Source organism: Leptopilina heterotoma, unplaced genomic scaffold (genome assembly GCF_015476425.1).
Source record: "Leptopilina heterotoma isolate Lh14 unplaced genomic scaffold, ASM1547642v1 Lhet_52, whole genome shotgun sequence".
In the NCBI taxonomy this organism is placed as follows: domain Eukaryota; kingdom Metazoa; phylum Arthropoda; class Insecta; order Hymenoptera; family Figitidae; genus Leptopilina; species Leptopilina heterotoma.
The window spans coordinates 5,020,973-5,041,806 of NW_025111114.1; the positions used below are offsets into that span (position 1 = coordinate 5,020,973).

A 20,834-nucleotide genomic window follows, 5' to 3' on the forward strand; every position below is an offset into this window, starting at 1 on the left:
TAATCAAATAATTATATGTATGCACCAAATAATAATAATGAGAATTAATGAAAATAGAAAGAAAGAAAGAAAGAAAGGAAAGAAGAAGAAGAGAAAGAATTTTTTTTTTATATAATACATAATAAAATATGTAAAATATTTTTTTTTATTTCATATCAATAAAATTTGAGAATAAATATGTAAATTTTTCGTTAAAAAAGATATAGTTGATTGTAAATTTGTCTCTCACTTTTTTGATGTTTTAAAACTTGTTCTAAAATATGTATAATTGGTGTTCAATTTATAAAATTCACTGGGAGTCGATAGTTTTAATTTCAGACTTTTCCTCTCTCTTTCTCTCTCAACCAATTTCTTCATTATGAACATGAACTTCGACATCAGCTTGGGATGCAGTCGCCAATTCCTCGTCGACTGTTGTCGACGATTCTTGCCTTCCTGCAGCAATTAGTTCACCTTGAAAAGAAAAATTTTTTACTTTCTGTTGTTATTTAATTATTAATTAATAATTAATTTATTTTAATAATTAATTAATGATTAATTTCATTTAATAATTAATTAATGATTAATTTCATTTAATAATCAATTAATGATTAATTTAACAACTAATTAATGATTAATTTAATTTAATAATTAATTAATAATTAATTATTTTGTATTAATAAAAATAGAAACAAAAAAAAATTGAGAAAAAAGATAAAAATTTATACTGAAAAAAAAAACGATTGGTTGAATTATTTTCAAAGTGAAAAATAAAATCATATACGAAATTCAAAATTACCTGCACAATGCGCAGAGCAATTAATTGAACGACTTTTGGCTTGAAATTGAGAAAAATTCAATTCAATGAGAGATGGAGCAAATATCCAATATCCAAAGCAACTTCCAAGCGCGAGGGCAATGGTAAAGTATCCATTGTACGTCATCACCGCCAACATTAAAATATAACCAAATAAAGTGTGTAGCGACCAGTGAAAAACCTCCAAGAACCATTTACTCCAACTTATGCTATTAAAAATGAGAGAAAATATTAGAAATTTGATGAATAAATAAATAAAAAATAAATATAAATAACAAAATAGATATAAAAACAACTCTTTCAAGTTTTTTAAATAATCGTGTTTGTTAAAAATTGAAAATAAAAATTATTGAATTTTATTAAAATTTTAGAATAATTGTATTCGTTAGTGGAATTTTATTAAAAATTAAAAAAAAATTGAATTCTTTCATGAAATTTTATTAAAATTATATTAAAATTAATTCAATTTTTGCAAAGAATTTTACTAGATATAAAAATACACGTAATTGAATTTTTTCGGAGAATTTATTAAAATTTTATAAAATAATTGCATTTTTTGGAAAAATTTTATTACCTAAAAATTTTTTAAAAATAAATTGAATTCTTTTGTGAAATTGTTTTAAATATAATTGAATTTTTGATAAGAAATTTACTATTTATAAATATAATTGAATTATTCGAACGATGTAGGTACTGACATTTTAGAAACAAATTGAATTTTTTCTCGAAAAAAATTATTAAAATTTTTGTAAAAATTGAATTATTTCGTGTAATGTTATTAAAATTCTATTTAAAAAAATCGAATTTATGCAAAGATTTTACTATTTTAAAAAATAATTGAATTGTTTCGAGTGATTTATTAAAATCTTAGAAAATAATTGTATTCGTTCGTGAAATTTTATTAAAATTAAAAAAAATGGAATTCTTTCATGAAATTTTATTAAAATTAATTCAATTTTTGCAAAGAATTTTACTATTTATAAAAATACACGTAATTGAATTTTTTCGAAGAATTTATTAAAATGTTATAAAATAATTGCATTTTTCGAAAAATATTACCTAAAAATTTTTTAAAAAATGAATTTTTTCGTGAAATTGTTTCAAATATAATTGAATTTTTGATAAGAAATTTACTATTTATAAATAAAATTGAATTATTCGAAGGATTTACTAAAATTTTAAAAAAAAGTAACTGCATTTCTTCTTGAAAAAAAATATTATTAAAAAACTTTTAAATAATTGAATTTTTTCATGTAATGTTATTAAAATTGTATAAAAATTAATGAAATTTTTGCAAAGAATTTTACTATTTATAAATAAAATTGAATTGTCTCCAAGGATTTATTACAATTTTAGAAAATAATTGAATTTTTTTGAAATATTTTATAACGAATTAAGAAAAAAATTGCCTTCTTTCATGAAATTGTTTTGAATATAATTGAATTTTCGATAAGAATTTTACTTTTAATAAATATAATGTAATTATTCGAAGGATGTATTAAAATTCTAGAAAATAACTAAATTTTTTCTCGAAAAAAGAATATTAAGAAATTTTTAAAAAATTGAATTCTTTGAATTCAATTTGAATTGAATTTTATTAAAATTGTATTAAAATTAATTGAATTTTTGCCAAAAAATTTACTATTTATAAATAAAACTGAATAGTTTCCAAGGATACCTAATCGATTTCTAAGGATTTTATTATTTTAAATATGTGTTTATTTCAATTTTTTCTTGAAAAATGGATTTATGAACTTTTAAAAAATTGCTCCTCAATTCTATTAAAATTTTTGAATTTAATATACAAGAATAATTAATTAGCAAATAAGTTAATAATAATTGATATTTGCTCGTTTGATGAATAAATGAAAAACCAAATTAATAAATAAATAAAAATCAAAAATTAATAGATAATAAATAAATATAAATTGTGAATAAATTTTTCTTCATATTTTCTCACCAGTGACATTCAGATAAGGGTTGAAAAGAATTAGGATATATTCTCGAAAGTAATGAAGAATTTTCCGAACTTCCGGACAAACGCTCAGGAAGTGAGGACATTGTAAATAATCGTAATTTCACTTGAACTATTTTCATTGCCTCGTAAAAAATTGCCATAGCCGCTAGAGCAAAACAAGTTGCCACTAGACCTCCAGTTGTCGTTATATTGTATCCAGGAAATAAAAACGACGCCAGGTCGTTTCCGAACCAGTACCACATGTGCATTTCTGTATTTTCAAAACACTTTTATCAATTTATTTATAATTATAACTATTATTTATTTAATAATAAACTAAATAAACAAATATAATAATAATAATAATATTTCGTACAAAATTATAGGTTATACATACTTGATCGTCACAGCTCTTATCTATACACTTTGTACAAAAAACAAAAACAACCAGCAATGGAATATTCGATAAAAATTAATCACATCCTGAAACAATAAAATTTTCCTCACTCATTAAATTTTTTACGAAAAGTTTATAATTTCTTACTATAAAACATTAATTACAAACTCAATTCTCTAACTTTTCTATATATTTAATAGTTTCTATTCTATATCTAACTTTTAACTAATATTAATTTACAAAACAATTTTTAAATTTAATTAAAGTATACAAACTGCAATTACTCACTTTTCTATTTCATTTTCGAAACAATTAGAAGAAAATTATTTCCTGACATATGGAATTGTTTTTTAAAATAATATTACCAAAGCCAAAGGTTATAATTTATGGCGAAACGAAACTAGAACAAATATACAAAAACAAGAGATCCTAACCTTAAAATAGAACATTTCAGGAGGAAAAAGTGAATTGTTGACGCATTTCGACAAAATTGGAAGCGATGTTTAGTTTAACAGTAATAATAATAATTGAAACTAGAGTAAAAACACTCATTTTCACGTATTGTGTTGATTCACGTTTGTTTTTTGATAAAACAATTATTGATATCTGGCATTTTTGTATAAACCTGGGTGTAAACAATTTTTCGTTTCCATGGAAATACTACTCACGTCATGTGACGACTGACGGAAACCGGGAATTTAAAAGTAAACTTTTTCTTTAACTTTTTTCTCTTTTTTCCATAAGACTCTAAACTTTTTCTAATGAAAAGAATGGAACGTAAACGATGTACAAAAATATTTATCTTAAAATTACTAAATTACTTGTTTATCTTATTTCTATATCTAAAGAAAATGTAATCGAACCGGAAATAAAATAAAATCAATTTAGTGTTCAAAGGTTGGTGAAACTGAACACTAGTCAAATGAATGAAATTAATTTCTTTTTCTATATGTAAAATTAAAAATTAGTAAATACGGAATATTTATTATAGAAGAATTTGGATAAATTGATAATAGTTTAGAATAGAGGAATTGAAGTAAAGTAAAATTGATCATTTCTTTCAAATTTTCTTTTTTTCAAACTGATTGAAGAGAATATGTTTTTGAAAATTATCAGAAGGTGGCGTATTATTCGAAAACGATGACAGTGACATCTAACCCCTTTGGGCGAGCAAGCGTGGCTAATCAAGGCACCAAAAGGTAAGCCGTAAGGGCTGTTTATTTTTGGGATTTTAATGGGCCGCATGGTCCTTTAATCGTTTTTTTTATCGAGTAGTGCGTACCGTGATCACGTTCGTCTTTCCATTTTGTTTAATAATCATTTAATGAACAAATAGTGAAGGTTTGTGAGACGCCTAAAAAATTCGGCCCGTGGACAGGAGGCTATAAGAACGGGCATCTTGCCCGCAACTAAAAAGCCACAACAATTTTTCTTTCCTTTTTCAAAAACAAAAAAAAAGTTTTTCCCACCCCTCATCAATTAATTTATATGGGTTTTTCAATAGAAAATCGGTGAAAAACTCGTTAATTCTTGCACGTGTGAACACACACACGGGGGCAAAAAAAAAGGCGCTTTACACAGTGTTCACATTGTACCACGCTGTACCATTGCGCAGCTTCACCTGCAGTAACTTCCCCGCGGAATTTCTAATCTCAGGATTTTCTAATCTCTTGTGCCCCTACAGAAAGATGAGCAGTTCGGAGGAGGTGTCATGGATTTCCTGGTTTTGTGGACTCAGGGGCAATGAATTCTTCTGTGAGGTACGTCATTTCATTCACTATTCCAGTTGTCTTGGTAGTTGGTCAGTCACTCTTTCCGGTACAGTCAAGTTTTTCCCTTTTTTTTTTTTTGTTATTTTTTCTACTGAATAAAATGATATTTGGAAAATTAGAAAGATAAAAATTTTAATGCTTTGAGTTTTGAAAATGAAATATTGTTTACTGAATTGTAATCGAATTCCTAGAACAACTGTGTGTATTGTTTTACTGTGTCTCGAGTAACACGATATTTTGTTTTGTATATATAATTTCTCAAAGATAACACCTTAAATCAAAATGGTTTTAAATTCCAAGTGTACTTTTTTTCTATTTTAAATTTTTCGTTCTTTTCATTCGTTTCTTCTTTTTCTTTAATAAATTCGATTTTCCTTTTAGGTTGACGAGGACTACATTCAGGATAAATTTAACCTGACAGGACTGAATGAACAAGTGCCACATTATCGTCAGGCTCTCGATATGATTCTCGATTTAGAGCCAGGTGAGTAAATTAGTAATAAAATAATAATAAATAACTAACAGTCGCAAGTATTTTCGTTTTAATAGTTCTGTAGCCATTTTAGTGACGTGAATTTAGACAAATTTTTATTTTAGAATAAAAATATTAATATTTCACACAAATGGGAGAAATAAAATTTTTCTAAACTCACGTTCCCATTGTGGCTTTTTTTAATATTTTCATTTTTTTATTTTACAAGCTTCGCACTCATTTACTAAAATCTACTATTTATTACTTTTTTTACGATTATCTACTATTTACTACTTTTTTTTACGATTAGCTACTATTTGGATACTTATTTTAAAATCTGTGACACTAAAAGCTACTTTTTCCTATTTTGAGAATTTTCACGTGTTTAAATTATTTTCGTAAATAATAAAATTCTTCAGAGGCATTCAATTATTTTCAATACAATTTTAATTCAATTCTTTGAAATCTTTTCATTATTTTCGAAAATTTGCACACAAATTTTTCAAACTAATTTACTTATTTTCAAAAATTTAATAAAATTCAAAGCGAAAATTCAAATAATACCATGAATATAATAAAATTTTTCAAAGTAATTCAATTGTGTGAAATACAATTTCAAAAATAAAAAAAAAAATTTCGAAATAAATTATTTCAATCAATTATTTAAATATTTTTATAAAATTCTTTGCAAAAAACTAATTATAATGTTAATTTTTGACAACATTTGTTTATAATAGTTAAATTATTATTTTCATAAATAATAAAATTCATCGTAAAAATTCAGTTACTTTTTAATTCAAATAATAAATTTAATAAATTTTTATAAAATTGTATATATAGGTACGAATTGAATTATTTTCAATGAAGTTTTAAATTAATTCGTCGAAAAAATTTGCAAGAATTCATTTTTTTTAATTTTAATAAATTCTTCGTAAAAATTCAATTGTTTTTATAAATAATATACAATTCTTTAGATGAAATTAATTATTTTCATAAATAATAAAAAAAAATGTTTCGGAGTAATTCAATTATTTTCAATACAATTTTAATTCAATTCTTTGGAATCTTTTCATTATATTCGAAAATTTCCACAAAATTTTTCAATTTAATTTAATTATTTTCGAAAATTTAATAAAATTTAAGTAATATCATGAATATAATAAAATTTTCAAAGTAATTCAATTCTATGAAATACAATTTTCAAGAAAAATTTTTTCGAAAGAAATCAATATTATTTAAATATTTTAATAAAATTGTTTGTAAAAAATTAATGATATATTCTAAATCTTTGACAACATTTGTTTATAATTTAGTTAAATTTATTATTTTCATAAATAATGAAATTCACTTGAAAAATTCAATTAAATTTGAAATGAAATTCATTTCAATTTTTATACTGCAAAAAATAACTACATACAAAAAAAAATCTTTCAAAAATTATTTTTGAATCATTTTTCTATTTAAATTTTCGAAAAATACAATTAAAAGATTTTGATAAATAAAATTTTATAAGATATAGGTAATTGAAAATAATTATTATTTTTAAAGTATTTTGTTAGAATTTTTAAAAATCAACTTTTGAAGAATTTTAATTGCAAATTTTCAAAATAATTGAGTTATCAAAAATTTTAATGAAAAATCTTTAAACATAAATTTAAAAATGAAAATTTAGCTTCTAATTTTTTAAAATTTAGTTTTTTCAGTTCTTTAAATGACATATTTCCGAAAATTCAAATACATACAAAATATAAAATTTTAGATTTATTTTTAACTTTTTGGAGAAAAAAATCATGTATTTCCAAAATATTGAATTAAAATTCATCAAAAAATTAATTAGTTATTTTAAATATTACAAAAACTCTTTTAAGAAATTCAATTGTTTTCGAAAAATTTCATTAAAATATTTTTAAAAAATACTTAATTCTTAGAATTTTTTTAACATAATTTTTAAAAATTTAATTATCTTCGAAATAAAGCAAATTGTAATTTTATATTTATAATTGTAATTTTTAGAAATTATTAACTTTCATAAATTTTACTCATTTTCCGTAAACTTTCATATTTTCCTGTGAAAACAATTTTGTCAGGGAAAATAATTTTAATGTCAGTAAATTGTCAGGGAAATTGATAAACTGAAACTTGTGACCACCCTGTTTTTAATCCAATTTGAATTAACATATTCGAAATATTTGAATTCTTCTATAAAATTTTTATAAAATTGAAAAAGGTTTTAATTATTTTTACAAATTATAAAATTTTCCCCAGGAATTCAATTATTTATTTAATTATTTAATCATGAACGTGCTTACAATTTAAAAATTCCCTTTTGTGCATTAGCACTAATTTATAAATTAACAATACTAATAATAATCAAAAGAATAAATAGAAAGTTTTAAATATTTAAAAAAAATTTTATAAAATTCGTTACAAGAATTCAATTATTTTCATAAATTAATAAAATTCGTTGCAGGAATTCAATTATTTTTATAAATAAATAAAAATACTACTTTTTTATTACTTTTTTCCAGTCTTAAAGGTGCGTTTTGCTTTTTTTAAACAAATTATTGAGTGCGAAGCCTGATTTTATTAACTTTACATTTTTTTTGCGTATTCTGTTCTACAAATTAATCTTCTCTTCAAGTAAGTAGATAAATAATAAAAATTGAAGCTTTGAGATAATCGATGTTTTACTTCAATTTTTATTATAGTTTCACAGTTAAAAAAATTTGAGAAATTTGAAAATGGACAAATTTTGAAATTATTGATTTGTTTGAATATTTATTTGTTTCTTAAATTTGTTTTTGAAGTTTTTAAATTGGTTTTTAAAAATTGTTTTGCTACTATGTCTATTGAGATAATAACATACTCTATATATTATTATTATCATTAGGAAAATGAGATAAATGTCGAGAAATATTTTTCAATTAGATGATGATTTAGATGACAACCCAAACCAGTCGGATTTAATTGATCAGGCAGCGGAGATGCTTTATGGGTTAATACACGCTCGTTATATCCTGACAAATCGGGGAATAGCCCAGATGATTGAAAAATACCAGGCCGGCGATTTTGGTCATTGTCCGCGTGTCTATTGTGAATCACAGCCAATGCTGCCATTGGGCTTAAGTGACGTTCCCGGTGAGGCAATGGTCAAGAGTTATTGTCCAAAATGCATGGATGTATATACGCCAAAAAGTTCACGACATCATCATACAGACGGTGCTTATTTTGGAACGGGATTTCCACACATGCTGTTTATGGTACATCCGGAATATCGACCAAAGCGGGCAACAAATCAATTCATACCGAGGTCAGAAGCTAAAAAAAATTTCTTTATGAAAAATTTAATTTCAAATCTCTTGATTTTCAATTTTGAAAAAAAGAATTGTTTGAAAAAAATATGAAAATTTGTGTTTTAATTCGATAATTTTTATTTTACAGATTATACGGTTTCAAAATTCATCCAATAGCTTATCAGGCTCAACAGCAGTCAGCATCGACGTTTAAGGCTCCATTACGAGCACTGAATTACAACAATGGAAAGCGCTAAGGAACCTCTGAAAAAAAAATAGTTTAGAAATCATCTTTACACGACTTTTAAATGCAAATCTTAATTTCGTCCCGTAAGTCTTAAATAAAATATTATTTTTTATATGTCTATCGTCTTTTAGAGACACAGAAAAAAAAAACAAACAAAGCCACCCATAATTTTTAAATTATTTTATTTTTTCGAGGGACTCTTTTTCTTTTTCATCACTCTCTCTCCATTTACTGTCTTCTTTCCGTTTATATATCAAATCAAATTTTTAAAAAAGCAAGAAAAAGAAAATGGAGAGTAGCGAATATGAAATTCATAGTCGTTAAGTGCCCTACTGATTGTAAACATTGGTATTAGAGACAAAATCCTTCTTTAAATCGAAGGGGAAATTTGTTTAATACGCACGACAATGAATCATTGTCTTAAAAAAAAAGAAACAAACAAAAAAATGGTAAAATACATAGAATAATAATGACGAGATGTGAAGATATAAATCTAGAATGATATCTATACGGAGTCCCAACGCGTTATTATTATTGATTGCTGCCAAGTAGTTCCTAAAGCTCAAGAGCACTTTCTTAACGAAAGAATTTAAAAAAAAAAAAATGGGAATAGTGGAGCGTAGGTAGCACGAAGTCCAGATTAATTTCCCAGGTCGAAAGGCGGTGTATAAAAAAAAAAGAAAAATGTTAAGCATAATTTAATTTAATCAATTAAATAATGAATGTGAATTGCGACAGAAGCGAATTGTTGTGTAGTTTCATAGATTTCAAAGACCGAATTTCACGCAAAGGGAAAAAGAAGAGAAAAAAACATCTATTATAAATTGAATTACTTAGAGGTAAATTTTTTTATTTTATCGCCACGCGTACTCTACTACTTTATTATTATTAATTGTTTTTTTTTATTTTTGTTTCTGTATAATAATTTTTTTAATTCCAATTGTTCAAAAAAAAAAAAAAATACCCTGATTATATAAGTTGTGATCTTATTGTAAGATGAGGCGAAAAACAAAAGTAAAAAAAAAAGAAGTTACAATCACTTTTTTTTGTAGAGAAAAATATCACATGATTATAATATAGAATTTCTGATACAAAGTGAAAAGAAACTCCTTTTTTAAAAATGGGCTTTATTATAAATACAAAAATTGTTTTTTTTTACCAAACGTCTTTTTTTTATTAATGATTCGAATTATTTAATTCGACTATGTATTATACATTCATACGATCTAATAATTAAAAACATATGACTTATTTAAATATTGTTTAATTATTGAAAAATTCCTAGTCAATTTTCTTTTTAAATGTTTTAATTAATAAATAATTAATAATCAATTAATAAATAATTGAATTTAAATAATAATTTTTAAAAATAATTGTATTCTTTCGAGATATTTTATTAAAATTATATTAAAAATAATTGAATTCCTCCGAAAAATTTTATTATTTATGAAAATAATTGAATTTTTTTGTAGAATTTCATTGCGACGAATTTTCTTATTTAATATGAAAATAATTGAATTCTTCAGGAGGATTTTACAATTCATAAAAATAATTGAATTGTTTCGACGACTTTTATCTGAATTTTTAAAAATAATTGAATTTTTTCAAGGAATTTTTATTAAAAATTTTGAAAATAATTTTTTAAAATGAAATTTCATCAGAATTGTTGAAAATAATTGAATTTTTATTAAAACTCTTGAAAATAATTGAATTTAAATAATAATTTTTAAAAATAATTGTATTCTTTCGAGAAATTTTATTAAAATTGTATTAAAAATAATTGAATTCCACCGAAACATTTTTTTATTATTTATGAAAATAATTGAATTTTTTTGTAGAATTTTATTGCGACGAATTTTCTTATTTATGAAAATAATTTAATTCTTGAGGAAGATTTTACAATTCATAAAAATATTGAATTGTTTGTAAGATTTTTTAAGGAATTTTATTAAAAATTTTGTAAATAATGATTTTTTAAAATTAATTTTCATCAAAATTGTTGAAAATAATTGAATTTATATTAAAATTCTTGAAAATAATCGAATTTAATTAATATTTTTAAAAATAATTGTATTCTTTCGAGAAATTTTATTAAAATTGTAGTGAAAATAATTGAATTGCTCTAAAGAATTTTATTATTTATGAGAATAATGAAATTCTTGTGACAAATTTTTAAAAAAATTTTTGAATAATAATAGACAAGATAGAATATTTAATATTATGTACTTAATAAGTGGATTCTTTAAATTTTAAGTCCGTAATCATTCAAAATAGTTATTTATGATACAAGTGCGTAAAATCGTTGATTATACGAGTGTGACGTTTGCAGCTCGAGCCGAAGGCGAGTGCTGCAAGTCACACAAGTATAATCTGATTTACGCACGAGTGCCATACGAAATTTTTTGCAACACTACAACAACTAAACTTGCAGCAATATTGCCAATATTACTGTAACTTTAGGTGTAGTGGGGGAACTGTTAAATGAAGTTTTCTAGAAGCTAAAATAAAAATGTGATTGTAAATTGTTAATTAAAAGCATTATTTCATTGTTTCTCATCAAACAGTCACAAGAATGCGTAAAGTAACCTTTTTACGCACTGAAAATCACTTTACACACTGGAATTCACTTTACACACTGCTAGCGGTGTGTAAAGTAACACTTTACACACCGCTATAAAAAGAAGTACTTTACACACAGTTTTCTGTGTGTAAAATTCAATTTTACAGGTTAGTGTTGCAAAAATTTATTTTTTATTTATTATTTATTTATTTTTGAAAATATAAAATTTTTTGCTAGTTATTAATAATTCTCGACTTTAGTGTTTCGAAGTTTCGCGGTTGAATTTTGCGACATCTGTTGGTGTTATTTTGTAAAGGTCAAGTTTCCAATGGAATGAGAACGATTTTGATTGGCTGTTGAGAACTTGTCCCAGATGTTATTCGCTCAGCCAATCGGGTACTACTTTCTAAGTTCGAATTCTTTACAAAAGACGAGGAAGAACCGGTGTGACAGTTGATTAGCAACAAAAGAAATATCTCAGTGCTCGTGATCCTATTCTTTCATTTTATTTTATAAACAACTTCTAAAGTTTTAATGTCTTAGAATCGTGTTAAGTTTTAATAAATAGGTATGTAAAAAGTAAATTTACTTATCTCTTGTTTTCCGCTACACACTCAAAAACGGCATTTTATTCTTTGTTTTTGTTTACCTTAAAATTTATTCTTATAATTGATACCTGTTTTTTTAGATTTACGGACATTTTCTTTGAAAAAATCAAAAGCAATGTATTGTTGATCAAGTTGCTGAATTATAACAAAAAAAAATAAAGAAAAAAATGGAAGAACGCTCCAGTAGTGATAAAAACAGTCTCTCTGTTGATTTGGCACAAATGGGCCTTAATTTGGGTAATAAACCCAAAATCAAACCACTCCGTATTAAAGAACTTTTGGAATTGAGCAGCGATGATGAGAGTGAAGACAGAGAACGTGATTCTGATAAATCAGATGAAGAATTTTACGGTGTCGACGATTTGGAATGTGACAGAATAAAGGATTCGGAAACTGTAGAAAATACCTTAAAAGGTCCCAAAGATACATGTGGACAATTGGCCGTGAATTTGGCACAAATGTCAATTGATAAAGAAACAATAAAACAAGAATCTCATTCTTTACAGCAGCAGCAGCAGCAATTGCCAAAAACGCAATTGTCAATTGAAAAACCAACTCTTAGTTCGTCATTGAATTTATCTCATTATTTAAGTGAAACTCCAATTAAACATGCACAAATTACGGGGAGTACACGACCAACCCCTTGTTTTTCTCATAAATCATTATTCATTACACCGCAGAATAAAATGAATATCGAGTGTGAAAAAAATTGTGCGCCAACTCCTTCGTCATTATTTGGACAATTACCGCAAAGTAGTTTACAAACTCCTTCACATAATCAAATTCCACGTTTAATGGAAGGTATGAGCACCGATAAATCGAATAGTGTACAATCGAGTTCAACAAAAACGGAAAATTCCAGGTTTGTTCAATTTTTTTTACTATTTTTTCAATATGACTTTTTTATTTTACACACTTTACAGGCTTCGCTAAATCTACTACTAAACCTACTACTAAATATCTACTAAAACTTACTATTTACTACTTTTTTAACGTTATGCTCATATTTGGGTACTTCTTTTAGATTTCAGCCACTAAAAGCTACTGTTTCTGTTTTTTATAGAATTTCCACTACTTTAAATTCGCTAATACTAGAAATCAAAAAACTATTCTCAAAAATTATAATCAAATTCTTTAAAACGATTCAATTATTTTCAATATCTAGTATTTTCATAAAATTTAGCAAAAGAATTCAATTATTTAAAAAAACAAATGATAAAATTCATTCAAAATTCAATTATTTTCATAAATAATAAAAGTCATTGAAGAATTTCAATTATTTTTAACACTATTTCTATATATTTTCTATAAATTCAATTATTTTCAATACAATTTTAATCAAATTTTCTAGGAAAAAATGCAATTATATTCAAGATAATTTTAATAAAATTTCACAAAGAGGTTCAATTATTTTCAAAAATTCAGATAAAAGTCTTTGAAACGATTTAATTATTTTTATGAATTGTAAAATCCTCCTTAAGGATTCAATTATTTTCATAAATAAGAAAATTCGTCGCCATAAAATTCTACAAAGGAATTCAATTATTTTCATAAGTAATAAAAAAATGTTTCGATGGAATTCAATTATTTTCAATACAATTTTAATAAAACTACTCAAAAGAATAATACAATTATTTTTAAAAATTATTATTTAAATTCAATTATTTTCAACAGTTTTAATAAAAATTCAATTATTTTCAACAATTCTGATAAAAAATTATTCGAAACAATTTCATTATTTTTATAAATTTGTAAAATTCCTGGCAAGAATTCAACTACTTTTGTAAATAATAAAATTTTTCTGAGAAATTAAATTATTTTTACTTTAATTAAATTTTTGGGGAAAAATTCAATTATATTCAAGATTTAATTAAATTTCTTTCACAGGTTCAATTAAGTACATTCAAAAATTGTAATAAAATTTTTCTAAACAATTCAATTCTTCTCAAAAGTTTTTAATAAAATTCTATGTAAATTTCAGTTATTTTCAAAAATTAATTAATTAATTAATTATTTTTAAAATTACTTTAAAAAATTACATTTTTTTCATGAAATTTAATGAAATTCTTTATAAAAAAAAGGAATTATTTACAAAAACTCTAATAAAATTGTTTAAAAGACTTTAATTTCCTATGAATAATTTAAATATAATTTAATTGGAAAATCGTTAATTAAAATTAATAATAATCACGATTATATTAAAAACTTAAAAAAAATCCTTAAAATTCAATTATTTTCAAAATTTTTCATTAAAAATTATTTTAAAAAGATTCCTTTGTTTCCAAGAAAATTGAAATAAATTCAATTATTTTAAAGAATTTTAATTAAAATCTTGGCAAGAATTAAATTATTTTCAATACAATTTTAATTACATTTTCTCGAAAGAATCCAATTATATTGAAAAAAATGTTGATAAAATTCTTGAAATGAATTCAAATAATTCAATTATTTTCGAATTTTTTTATAAATACTTTACAAGAATTCAATATGATTTTCAATAAATCGACAATTATTTAAGAAAATGTTTTTTTTAATTCTTTGGAAAAATTCAATTGTTTTCAAATATTTTAATAAAATTATTCGAAAGAAATGAATTATTTAAAAATTTCTATAAAATTCGTCGCAAGAATTAAATTATTTTTATAAATATTTAAATTCTTTCATGAATAATAAAATTCGTTGCAGGAATTCAATTTATTAGCAGGATAAGAAGGAAGTAAATATTTTTTGATGAAAATTAGGAAAAAGTCAGGAAAATAAAATATATAATGGAATTTTTGTCAGTCTTGTTAAGTGTCTAAAATCAGTTTTCTTGGTCGTCAAGTTTAATTTTTCTATCGCTACTTTTTTTTAGTTTAAATGCCACTTTTTGATACTTTTTTAAAATTAATTATCGAAGGAGAAATCTGACTTTATTTTCCATTTTTCAGATTTTACAATCTTGAGAATAAAAAAGTGAGGAGACCATTGGCCGAGACAATGATGCCAGTTTCTTTAAAGAAAGATTCAATGCAATCTTTTTCCTTTGAATCACGACACAGCGCCATTGCAAATAATATTGCACCGAAAATTGAAGCAATCTACCGACCCACACCTATTGAAACTAATATTGAATTAAAGGAGAACAATAATCCCAATGTGAATGAAAAATTAAATTCTGAAACGGCATCGAAACGAAATTCAATATCAAATAAGGATTCAATCATTGCAAGAGTATCGTCATCAAATTATTCCTCCGATCAAACTAAAGCCGAAACTAATGACAATCCCAATGAGGCGCCACAATTATTATCCACAATAATTAAAAATAAACCACCTCAATTATTATCGACGTCAGTGAAAGTTGAAGTTCCACAATTATTATCCACGTCAATTAAAACTGAAGCTTCACAATTATTCTCCACGACAGTGAAGAAAGAATCTCCACAATTATACCCCACGTCAGTGAAGAAAGAATCTCCACAATTATTATCCACGACAGTGAAAAAAGAAGTTCCACAATTATTATCCACGGCAGTTAAAGCTGAAGTTCCACAATTATTATCCACGACGGTTAAAGCTGAAGTTCCGTCATTATTTCCCACAAAAACACAAAAAATCGAATCACCGCAAGTATTTCCGACAATTATTGACAATAAACCAAATACGATTGTTCAACAAGTTCCACTGACTTTTGATTCGCAAATTAGTCAACCGAAAATAAATAGAAACGATGAGTATATTGTTGTGAAAAAAGTAACATATCGAAATTTGGGATTAATTGGAAAAGGAATGAGTGGACAGGTGTTTAGAGTGCAGAATTTGGCAAATAATCAAATACAAGCGGTCAAGTTCTTTAATTTCAATCAATTGGATAAGGAGGGAATTCAAGGATGTTTAGATGAAATTAAAATGTTACATAAATTACAGGCTCCGTGTGTCATCAAAATGTTTGATTAGTAAGTATTAATTAAATATTAAAATAGAAAAAAAAATTTATTATTAAATGTATACTTTTTTTCTTTTTTGCAGTGAAGTTAAAAATACACACGCCTATGTTGTCATGGAATTGGGTGATACAGATCTTAGCGGTTTGATTAAAACAAATGCCGTTGAGACTGATATTTATTTCACATTATATTACTGGAGACAAATGTTGATTGCTGTTAATCATATACACAAAAATGGTAATTTAATTTTACTATTATTAATATGCCACAGATTAGGGAAATCAGGGAGTTGAGGGAAAGGTCAGGGAAAGTAGAATTGATAAGGGAAATCAGGGAAAAGTCAGGGATTTTTATTAAAAGTACCAAAAAATTAAATGTTTACAATTTATAAGAAAATTCTGAATTTTTGTGTCTTTTTGGTTTGGTTCATAAACTATGAAATTGACACGAATTCTAAAAAAAAACCTTCAATTTTTTCCATTTTTGACAATACTTTATTTTAAATAACTTAATTCCATTGGAGAACTGCCATAAAGTTATTACTTATAAATCATTTGATTAAGCATTTTTTTTTAAATTTTATTTTAAATTCTGTTAAAATTAGTTTCAATTTTAATAATTTTAAAGCGATTCTTTGAAAGAATTCAAGTATCTTAATAAATATTAAAATTCTTACAGAAATTCAAATATTTTCAAAAATTATTTAAAAAATTCTCGGTAACATTTTAATTATCTTTATAAATAGCAAAATTCTTTGTTGAAATTCAATTATTATCTGGAATTTTAATAAAATTCATTGTAAAATTCAATTATTTTTTCATAAATAAGAATATTCATAAGAAGAATTCAATTATTTTCAAAATTAATAAAATTCTTCGTTGAAATTCAATTATTTTCAGGAATTTTAATAAAATTCATTGTAAAATTCAATTATTTCTTAATAAATAAGAATATTCATAAGAAGAATTAAATTATTTTCAAAATTAATAAAATTCTTCGTTGAAATTAAATTATTTTCAGGAATTTTAATAAAATTCATTGTAAAATTCAATTATTTCTTAATAAATAAGAATATTCATAAGAAGAATTAAATTATTTTCAAAATTAATAAAATTCTTCGTTGAAATTAAATTATTTTCAGGAATTTTAATAAAATTTATTGTAAGATTCAATTATTTTCATAAATAAGAATATTCATCAGAAGAATTCAATTATTTTCAAAATTAATAAAATTCTTCGTTGAAATTCAATTATTTTCAGGAATTTTAATATAATTCATTGTAAAATTCAATTATTTTCATAAATAAGAATATGCATCAGAAGAATTCAATTATTTAAAAAAAAAAAATTATCAACATTTCAATTAAAACAAAATCCAATTATTTTCAGGAATTTTAATAAAATTCATTGCAAAGTTCAATTATTTTCATAAATAATAGCAATTTCATCACAAGAATTCAATTAGTTTTCAAAGTAATAAAAATCAATGAATTTCAAAAATTTAAATAAAATTCATGTCAAAATTTCAATTATTTTCAAAAATTTTTCTTAACTGAATGATATTTAATATACTACTATTTTAATAAAATTACCCAAAAGAATTCAATTATTAAACAAAAATTTCGATAATCTACACGAACATTCAATTATTTTCCCCAAAAAAAATAAAAATTTCATAGGAATTCAATTATTTAAAATAATAGAATTTGCATAAATTTTTTCGAGAAAACCAAATGTTTTAAAATTTGGCACTAAATTCTTCGCAGTATTTCAATTACCTATTTCCATAAATTTTAAATTTCTTTTCAGGGATTTAATTATTTTTATAAATAATAAATAAAATTATTCCGAGGAAGTCAATTATTTTTATTTTATTCATCACAAGAATTTAATTATTTTCAAAAGTAATAAAATTAATGAAATTCAATTATTTTCAAAAATTCTTAATAAAATTCACTGCAAAATTTCAATTATTTTCAAAAATTTTTCTTAAATTCAATTATTTTACGGGAATTTATGTGTTAAAAATCGAATTTGCATAAATATTTTTGAAAAAAATCAATTGTTTAAAGCTTTTTTTTATAAAATTCTTCGCAATAATTAAATTATTTTCAAAAATTTAAATAAATTTCATGTCAAAATTTCAATTGTTTTCAATAATGTTTCTTAATCCAATGATTTTCAATATTCTATTTTAATAAAATTTCCCAAAAGAATTCAATTATTAAACAAAAATTTAGATAATATTCTACACAAACATTCAATTATTTTGCAAAAAAAATAAAAATTTCACAGCAATTGTATTATTTAAAATATAATTTGCAGAAAGTTTTTCGAAAAAATCAAATGATTTTAAATTTGGCATTAAATTCTGCGCAGCATTTCAGTTATTTTCATAAATTTTAACATTCCTTTCAGGAATTTAATTATTTTCATAAATAATAAAATCATTCGGAGGAAGTCAATTATTTTCAAAAGTAATATCAAAATACAAAATACATCAAAATACAACATTTTCAAAATTTTTTAAAAAAATTAATTGTAAAATTTTAATTATTTTCATCAATTTCTCTTAAGAATGCAATTTTTTATTTAGAAAAAAATTTGATACAGTTCTATACGAATATTCAATTATTTTCTATAAAATAATGAACATTTCACAGGAATTCAATTATTAAAAATAGAATTTGCATAAATGTTTTCGAAAAAAATCAATTGTTTGAAACTTTTTTATAAAATTCTTCGCAATAATTCAATTATTTTTTTATTAATAATAAAACTCAATGCAGAATTTCAATTTTTTTTAATACAATTTTAATCGAATTCCTCGAAAAATGTAATTATTCTTAAAAATTGTATTATAATTCGTCGAAAGAATTCAATTATTTAAAAATTTGTTGATAAAATTCTTTATGAAAATTCAAATTTAAGAAATATTTAATCATTTGATTCTTTTTTTTAGTATTTAAATAATTGAATTTTCGTTAAATTTTCTAATAGAAATTGTTTTAAATGTAATTGAATTTTGAAATGATTTCAAATTAAAATCTTTAAAAATTTTAATTTTTCATACTTTTAAAGAAAAATTTTGTGAAATTAATTTTTTTGAAAAAGTTTAATTGAATTTTTTTTTAAATGATTTCAAGTTTTTATTTTCTAATTTATACTTAATTGAAGAATTTCCGAATAATTGAAATTTAACGTAAAATTGAATTTTAAACAAATGAATTTAAAAATTCTCAAAGAAGAACTTTTTCAAAAATTATTAAAAATAATTGATTTTAAGAAGAATTTTATTTAAAAATTCTAGAAAATAATAATTGAATTGAAATGATGAAAATAATTTTGAAGAAGTTACAGTAACAATATTCTTATAATATAAAATAATGATTTTATCTCTCGGTGAACTTTAATTATTATTATATTCAATAACTTTCTAATTCAAATCTTTTGAAATTCAATAATTTTAAAAGATTTAAATTAGAAAGTTTGAAAATCTTTATTCCTATTGGATAAATAATAATGATTAATTATTTATCTGAAAATGAAGTTATTGATGTTTTTGAATAATTTTACAATATTAAGAAAATTCGTAAATAAATGTAATAGACTTTTTTTTGAGTATCTTATCATTTTTAGAGTGAATCGCAGAAAATTTTTTAGGGTCAGGGAAAAAGTCAAAATTTTGTTTGGAAATCAGGGAAATAATTAAATTTTTGTGGCAATCCTGTATTAATTTCGCCATTTGGTTCTTAAAAAGACGCAACATTAACAAAATTCTATTTTTCAGGTGTAATTCATTCAGATTTAAAACCAGGAAACTTCGTTTTAGTTCGGGGAAAATTGAAAATTATTGATTTTGGCATTGCGTCGAGTATAAATGCCGATATGACATCAGTAGTGAAAAATTCAACTACTGGAACATTAAATTACATTAGTCCAGAAGCATTAATTGATATTGAGGAAACTACGAGTAACGTCAAACACAAAGTAATATTTCAATATTTTCCGTTTTAATTTTAGATTTAAATTTTTCAAATTAAATTCTTTTCTTTTCTTTTGCTTTTTGTTTGACAAAAAAAAACAGCAAACTGATAATAAATTTTCTAATAATGTTTATTTTTTCAGATAAATTGCAAATCAGATGTTTGGGCGTTGGGCTGTATTCTTTATAGTCTCGTTTATGGTCACACACCATTTCACGATATTCGTAATTATTGTAAAAAAATAAATGCAATACAAAGTTCAAGTCATAAAATTGCCTTTCCACAAAGAAGTGGTCATCAAATGAAATTTGTGCCACCAATATTAATTGATGTTATGAAAAAATGTTTAAATCGTGATGCTAAAGCACGACCAACAGTCGAAGAATTATTAGAGGTCTCGTACATTTCCACCAATAATCCAGAACCAGTACCTGATATTCCCCCTTCATTGTTATTTAAAATATTACAAAAAAAGCACACCGAGGAGGAAGGAAAACTACTTCTAAAGGTAAACAAAAAATAAATTTTACTTTATAAACTAAATTCAATTTATTTAAATTCATTTAATTTATTTAATTCATTTAATTAAATTTAGTTACATTTCAATTTACTTATAATTATAATTGACAATACTAAAATAACCAAAATATATATTTACAAATAATGTTAAAATTTTCTTTCTACAGTTATTGGAGGAAAGAAGACAACAGTGACATTGAATAGTTTAAATAAGATGCATTAATAAAAAAAAAAGTATATAAAGTCGATGAAACTATTTATACATTTAATTATTTTTATAATCATTTTAAATAAAAAA

The 20,834-nt window shown here is 23.1% G+C and overlaps 3 protein-coding genes across 5 annotated transcripts; 2 read left to right on the top strand and 1 right to left on the bottom strand.

The window, feature by feature from the left end:
* Nucleotides 1-129: 129 nt before the first annotated feature.
* On the bottom strand, nt 130-3,793 carry LOC122508011 (probable low affinity copper uptake protein 2). 2 transcript variants are annotated; one of them, XM_043621074.1, is made up of 5 exons: nt 3,585-3,793; nt 3,151-3,236; nt 2,757-3,024; nt 779-1,005; nt 130-453 (listed from the first exon to the last, which is right to left on the bottom strand). In XM_043621074.1, exons 3-5 carry the CDS (start codon nt 3,020-3,022, stop codon nt 341-343), a joined length of 606 nt encoding a protein of 201 aa, XP_043477009.1. In that variant the 5' UTR covers nt 3,023-3,024; nt 3,151-3,236; nt 3,585-3,793; the 3' UTR covers nt 130-340. The 2 variants fall into 2 exon arrangements, with proteins under 2 accessions (XP_043477009.1, XP_043477008.1); XM_043621073.1 differs by lacking the exon at nt 3,585-3,793 and adding an exon at nt 3,439-3,578.
* Nucleotides 3,794-4,260: 467 nt separating this feature from the next.
* LOC122508010 (casein kinase II subunit beta) lies at nt 4,261-10,191 on the top strand. 2 transcript variants are annotated; one of them, XM_043621072.1, is made up of 5 exons: nt 4,261-4,349; nt 4,835-4,910; nt 5,304-5,406; nt 8,335-8,704; nt 8,836-10,191. In XM_043621072.1, the coding sequence occupies exons 1-5, from the start codon at nt 4,291-4,293 to the stop codon at nt 8,942-8,944; spliced, it is 717 nt and encodes a 238-aa protein (XP_043477007.1). In that variant the 5' UTR covers nt 4,261-4,290; the 3' UTR covers nt 8,945-10,191. The 2 variants fall into 2 exon arrangements, with proteins under 2 accessions (XP_043477007.1, XP_043477006.1); XM_043621071.1 differs by having other exon boundaries at nt 4,265-4,349; nt 8,323-8,704.
* A 1,733-nt stretch (nt 10,192-11,924) lies between these two features.
* LOC122507960 (serine/threonine-protein kinase mph1) lies at nt 11,925-20,789 on the top strand. The gene is made up of 7 exons (XM_043620983.1): nt 11,925-12,062; nt 12,183-12,964; nt 15,033-16,040; nt 16,114-16,268; nt 19,822-20,021; nt 20,160-20,525; nt 20,704-20,789. Exons 2-7 carry the CDS (start codon nt 12,270-12,272, stop codon nt 20,728-20,730), a joined length of 2,451 nt encoding a protein of 816 aa, XP_043476918.1. The 5' UTR covers nt 11,925-12,062; nt 12,183-12,269; the 3' UTR covers nt 20,731-20,789.
* Nucleotides 20,790-20,834: the final 45 nt, after the last annotated feature.

Excerpts from the sequence above, each read along its gene's own strand:
- LOC122508011 (XM_043621074.1), bottom strand. The coding sequence starts at position 3,022 with ATGCACATGTGGTACTGGTTCGGAAACGACCTGGCGTCGTTTTTATTT. Across the intron at positions 1,006-2,756 it reads CCCTTATCTGAATGTCACTG|CATAAGTTGGAGTAAATGGT; the intron begins GTGAGAAAATAT and ends CATTTTTAATAG. Across the intron at positions 454-778 it reads TTGCTCTGCGCATTGTGCAG|GTGAACTAATTGCTGCAGGA; the intron begins GTAATTTTGAAT and ends TTTCTTTTCAAG.
- LOC122508010 (XM_043621071.1), top strand. The coding sequence starts at position 4,291 with ATGACAGTGACATCTAACCCCTTTGGGCGAGCAAGCGTGGCTAATCAA. Across the intron at positions 4,911-5,303 it reads GCAATGAATTCTTCTGTGAG|GTTGACGAGGACTACATTCA; the intron begins GTACGTCATTTC and ends TTTTCCTTTTAG. Across the intron at positions 8,705-8,835 it reads ACAAATCAATTCATACCGAG|ATTATACGGTTTCAAAATTC; the intron begins GTCAGAAGCTAA and ends TTTATTTTACAG.
- LOC122507960 (XM_043620983.1), top strand. The coding sequence starts at position 12,270 with ATGGAAGAACGCTCCAGTAGTGATAAAAACAGTCTCTCTGTTGATTTG. Across the intron at positions 12,965-15,032 it reads ACAAAAACGGAAAATTCCAG|ATTTTACAATCTTGAGAATA; the intron begins GTTTGTTCAATT and ends TCCATTTTTCAG. Across the intron at positions 20,526-20,703 it reads AAGGAAAACTACTTCTAAAG|TTATTGGAGGAAAGAAGACA; the intron begins GTAAACAAAAAA and ends TTCTTTCTACAG.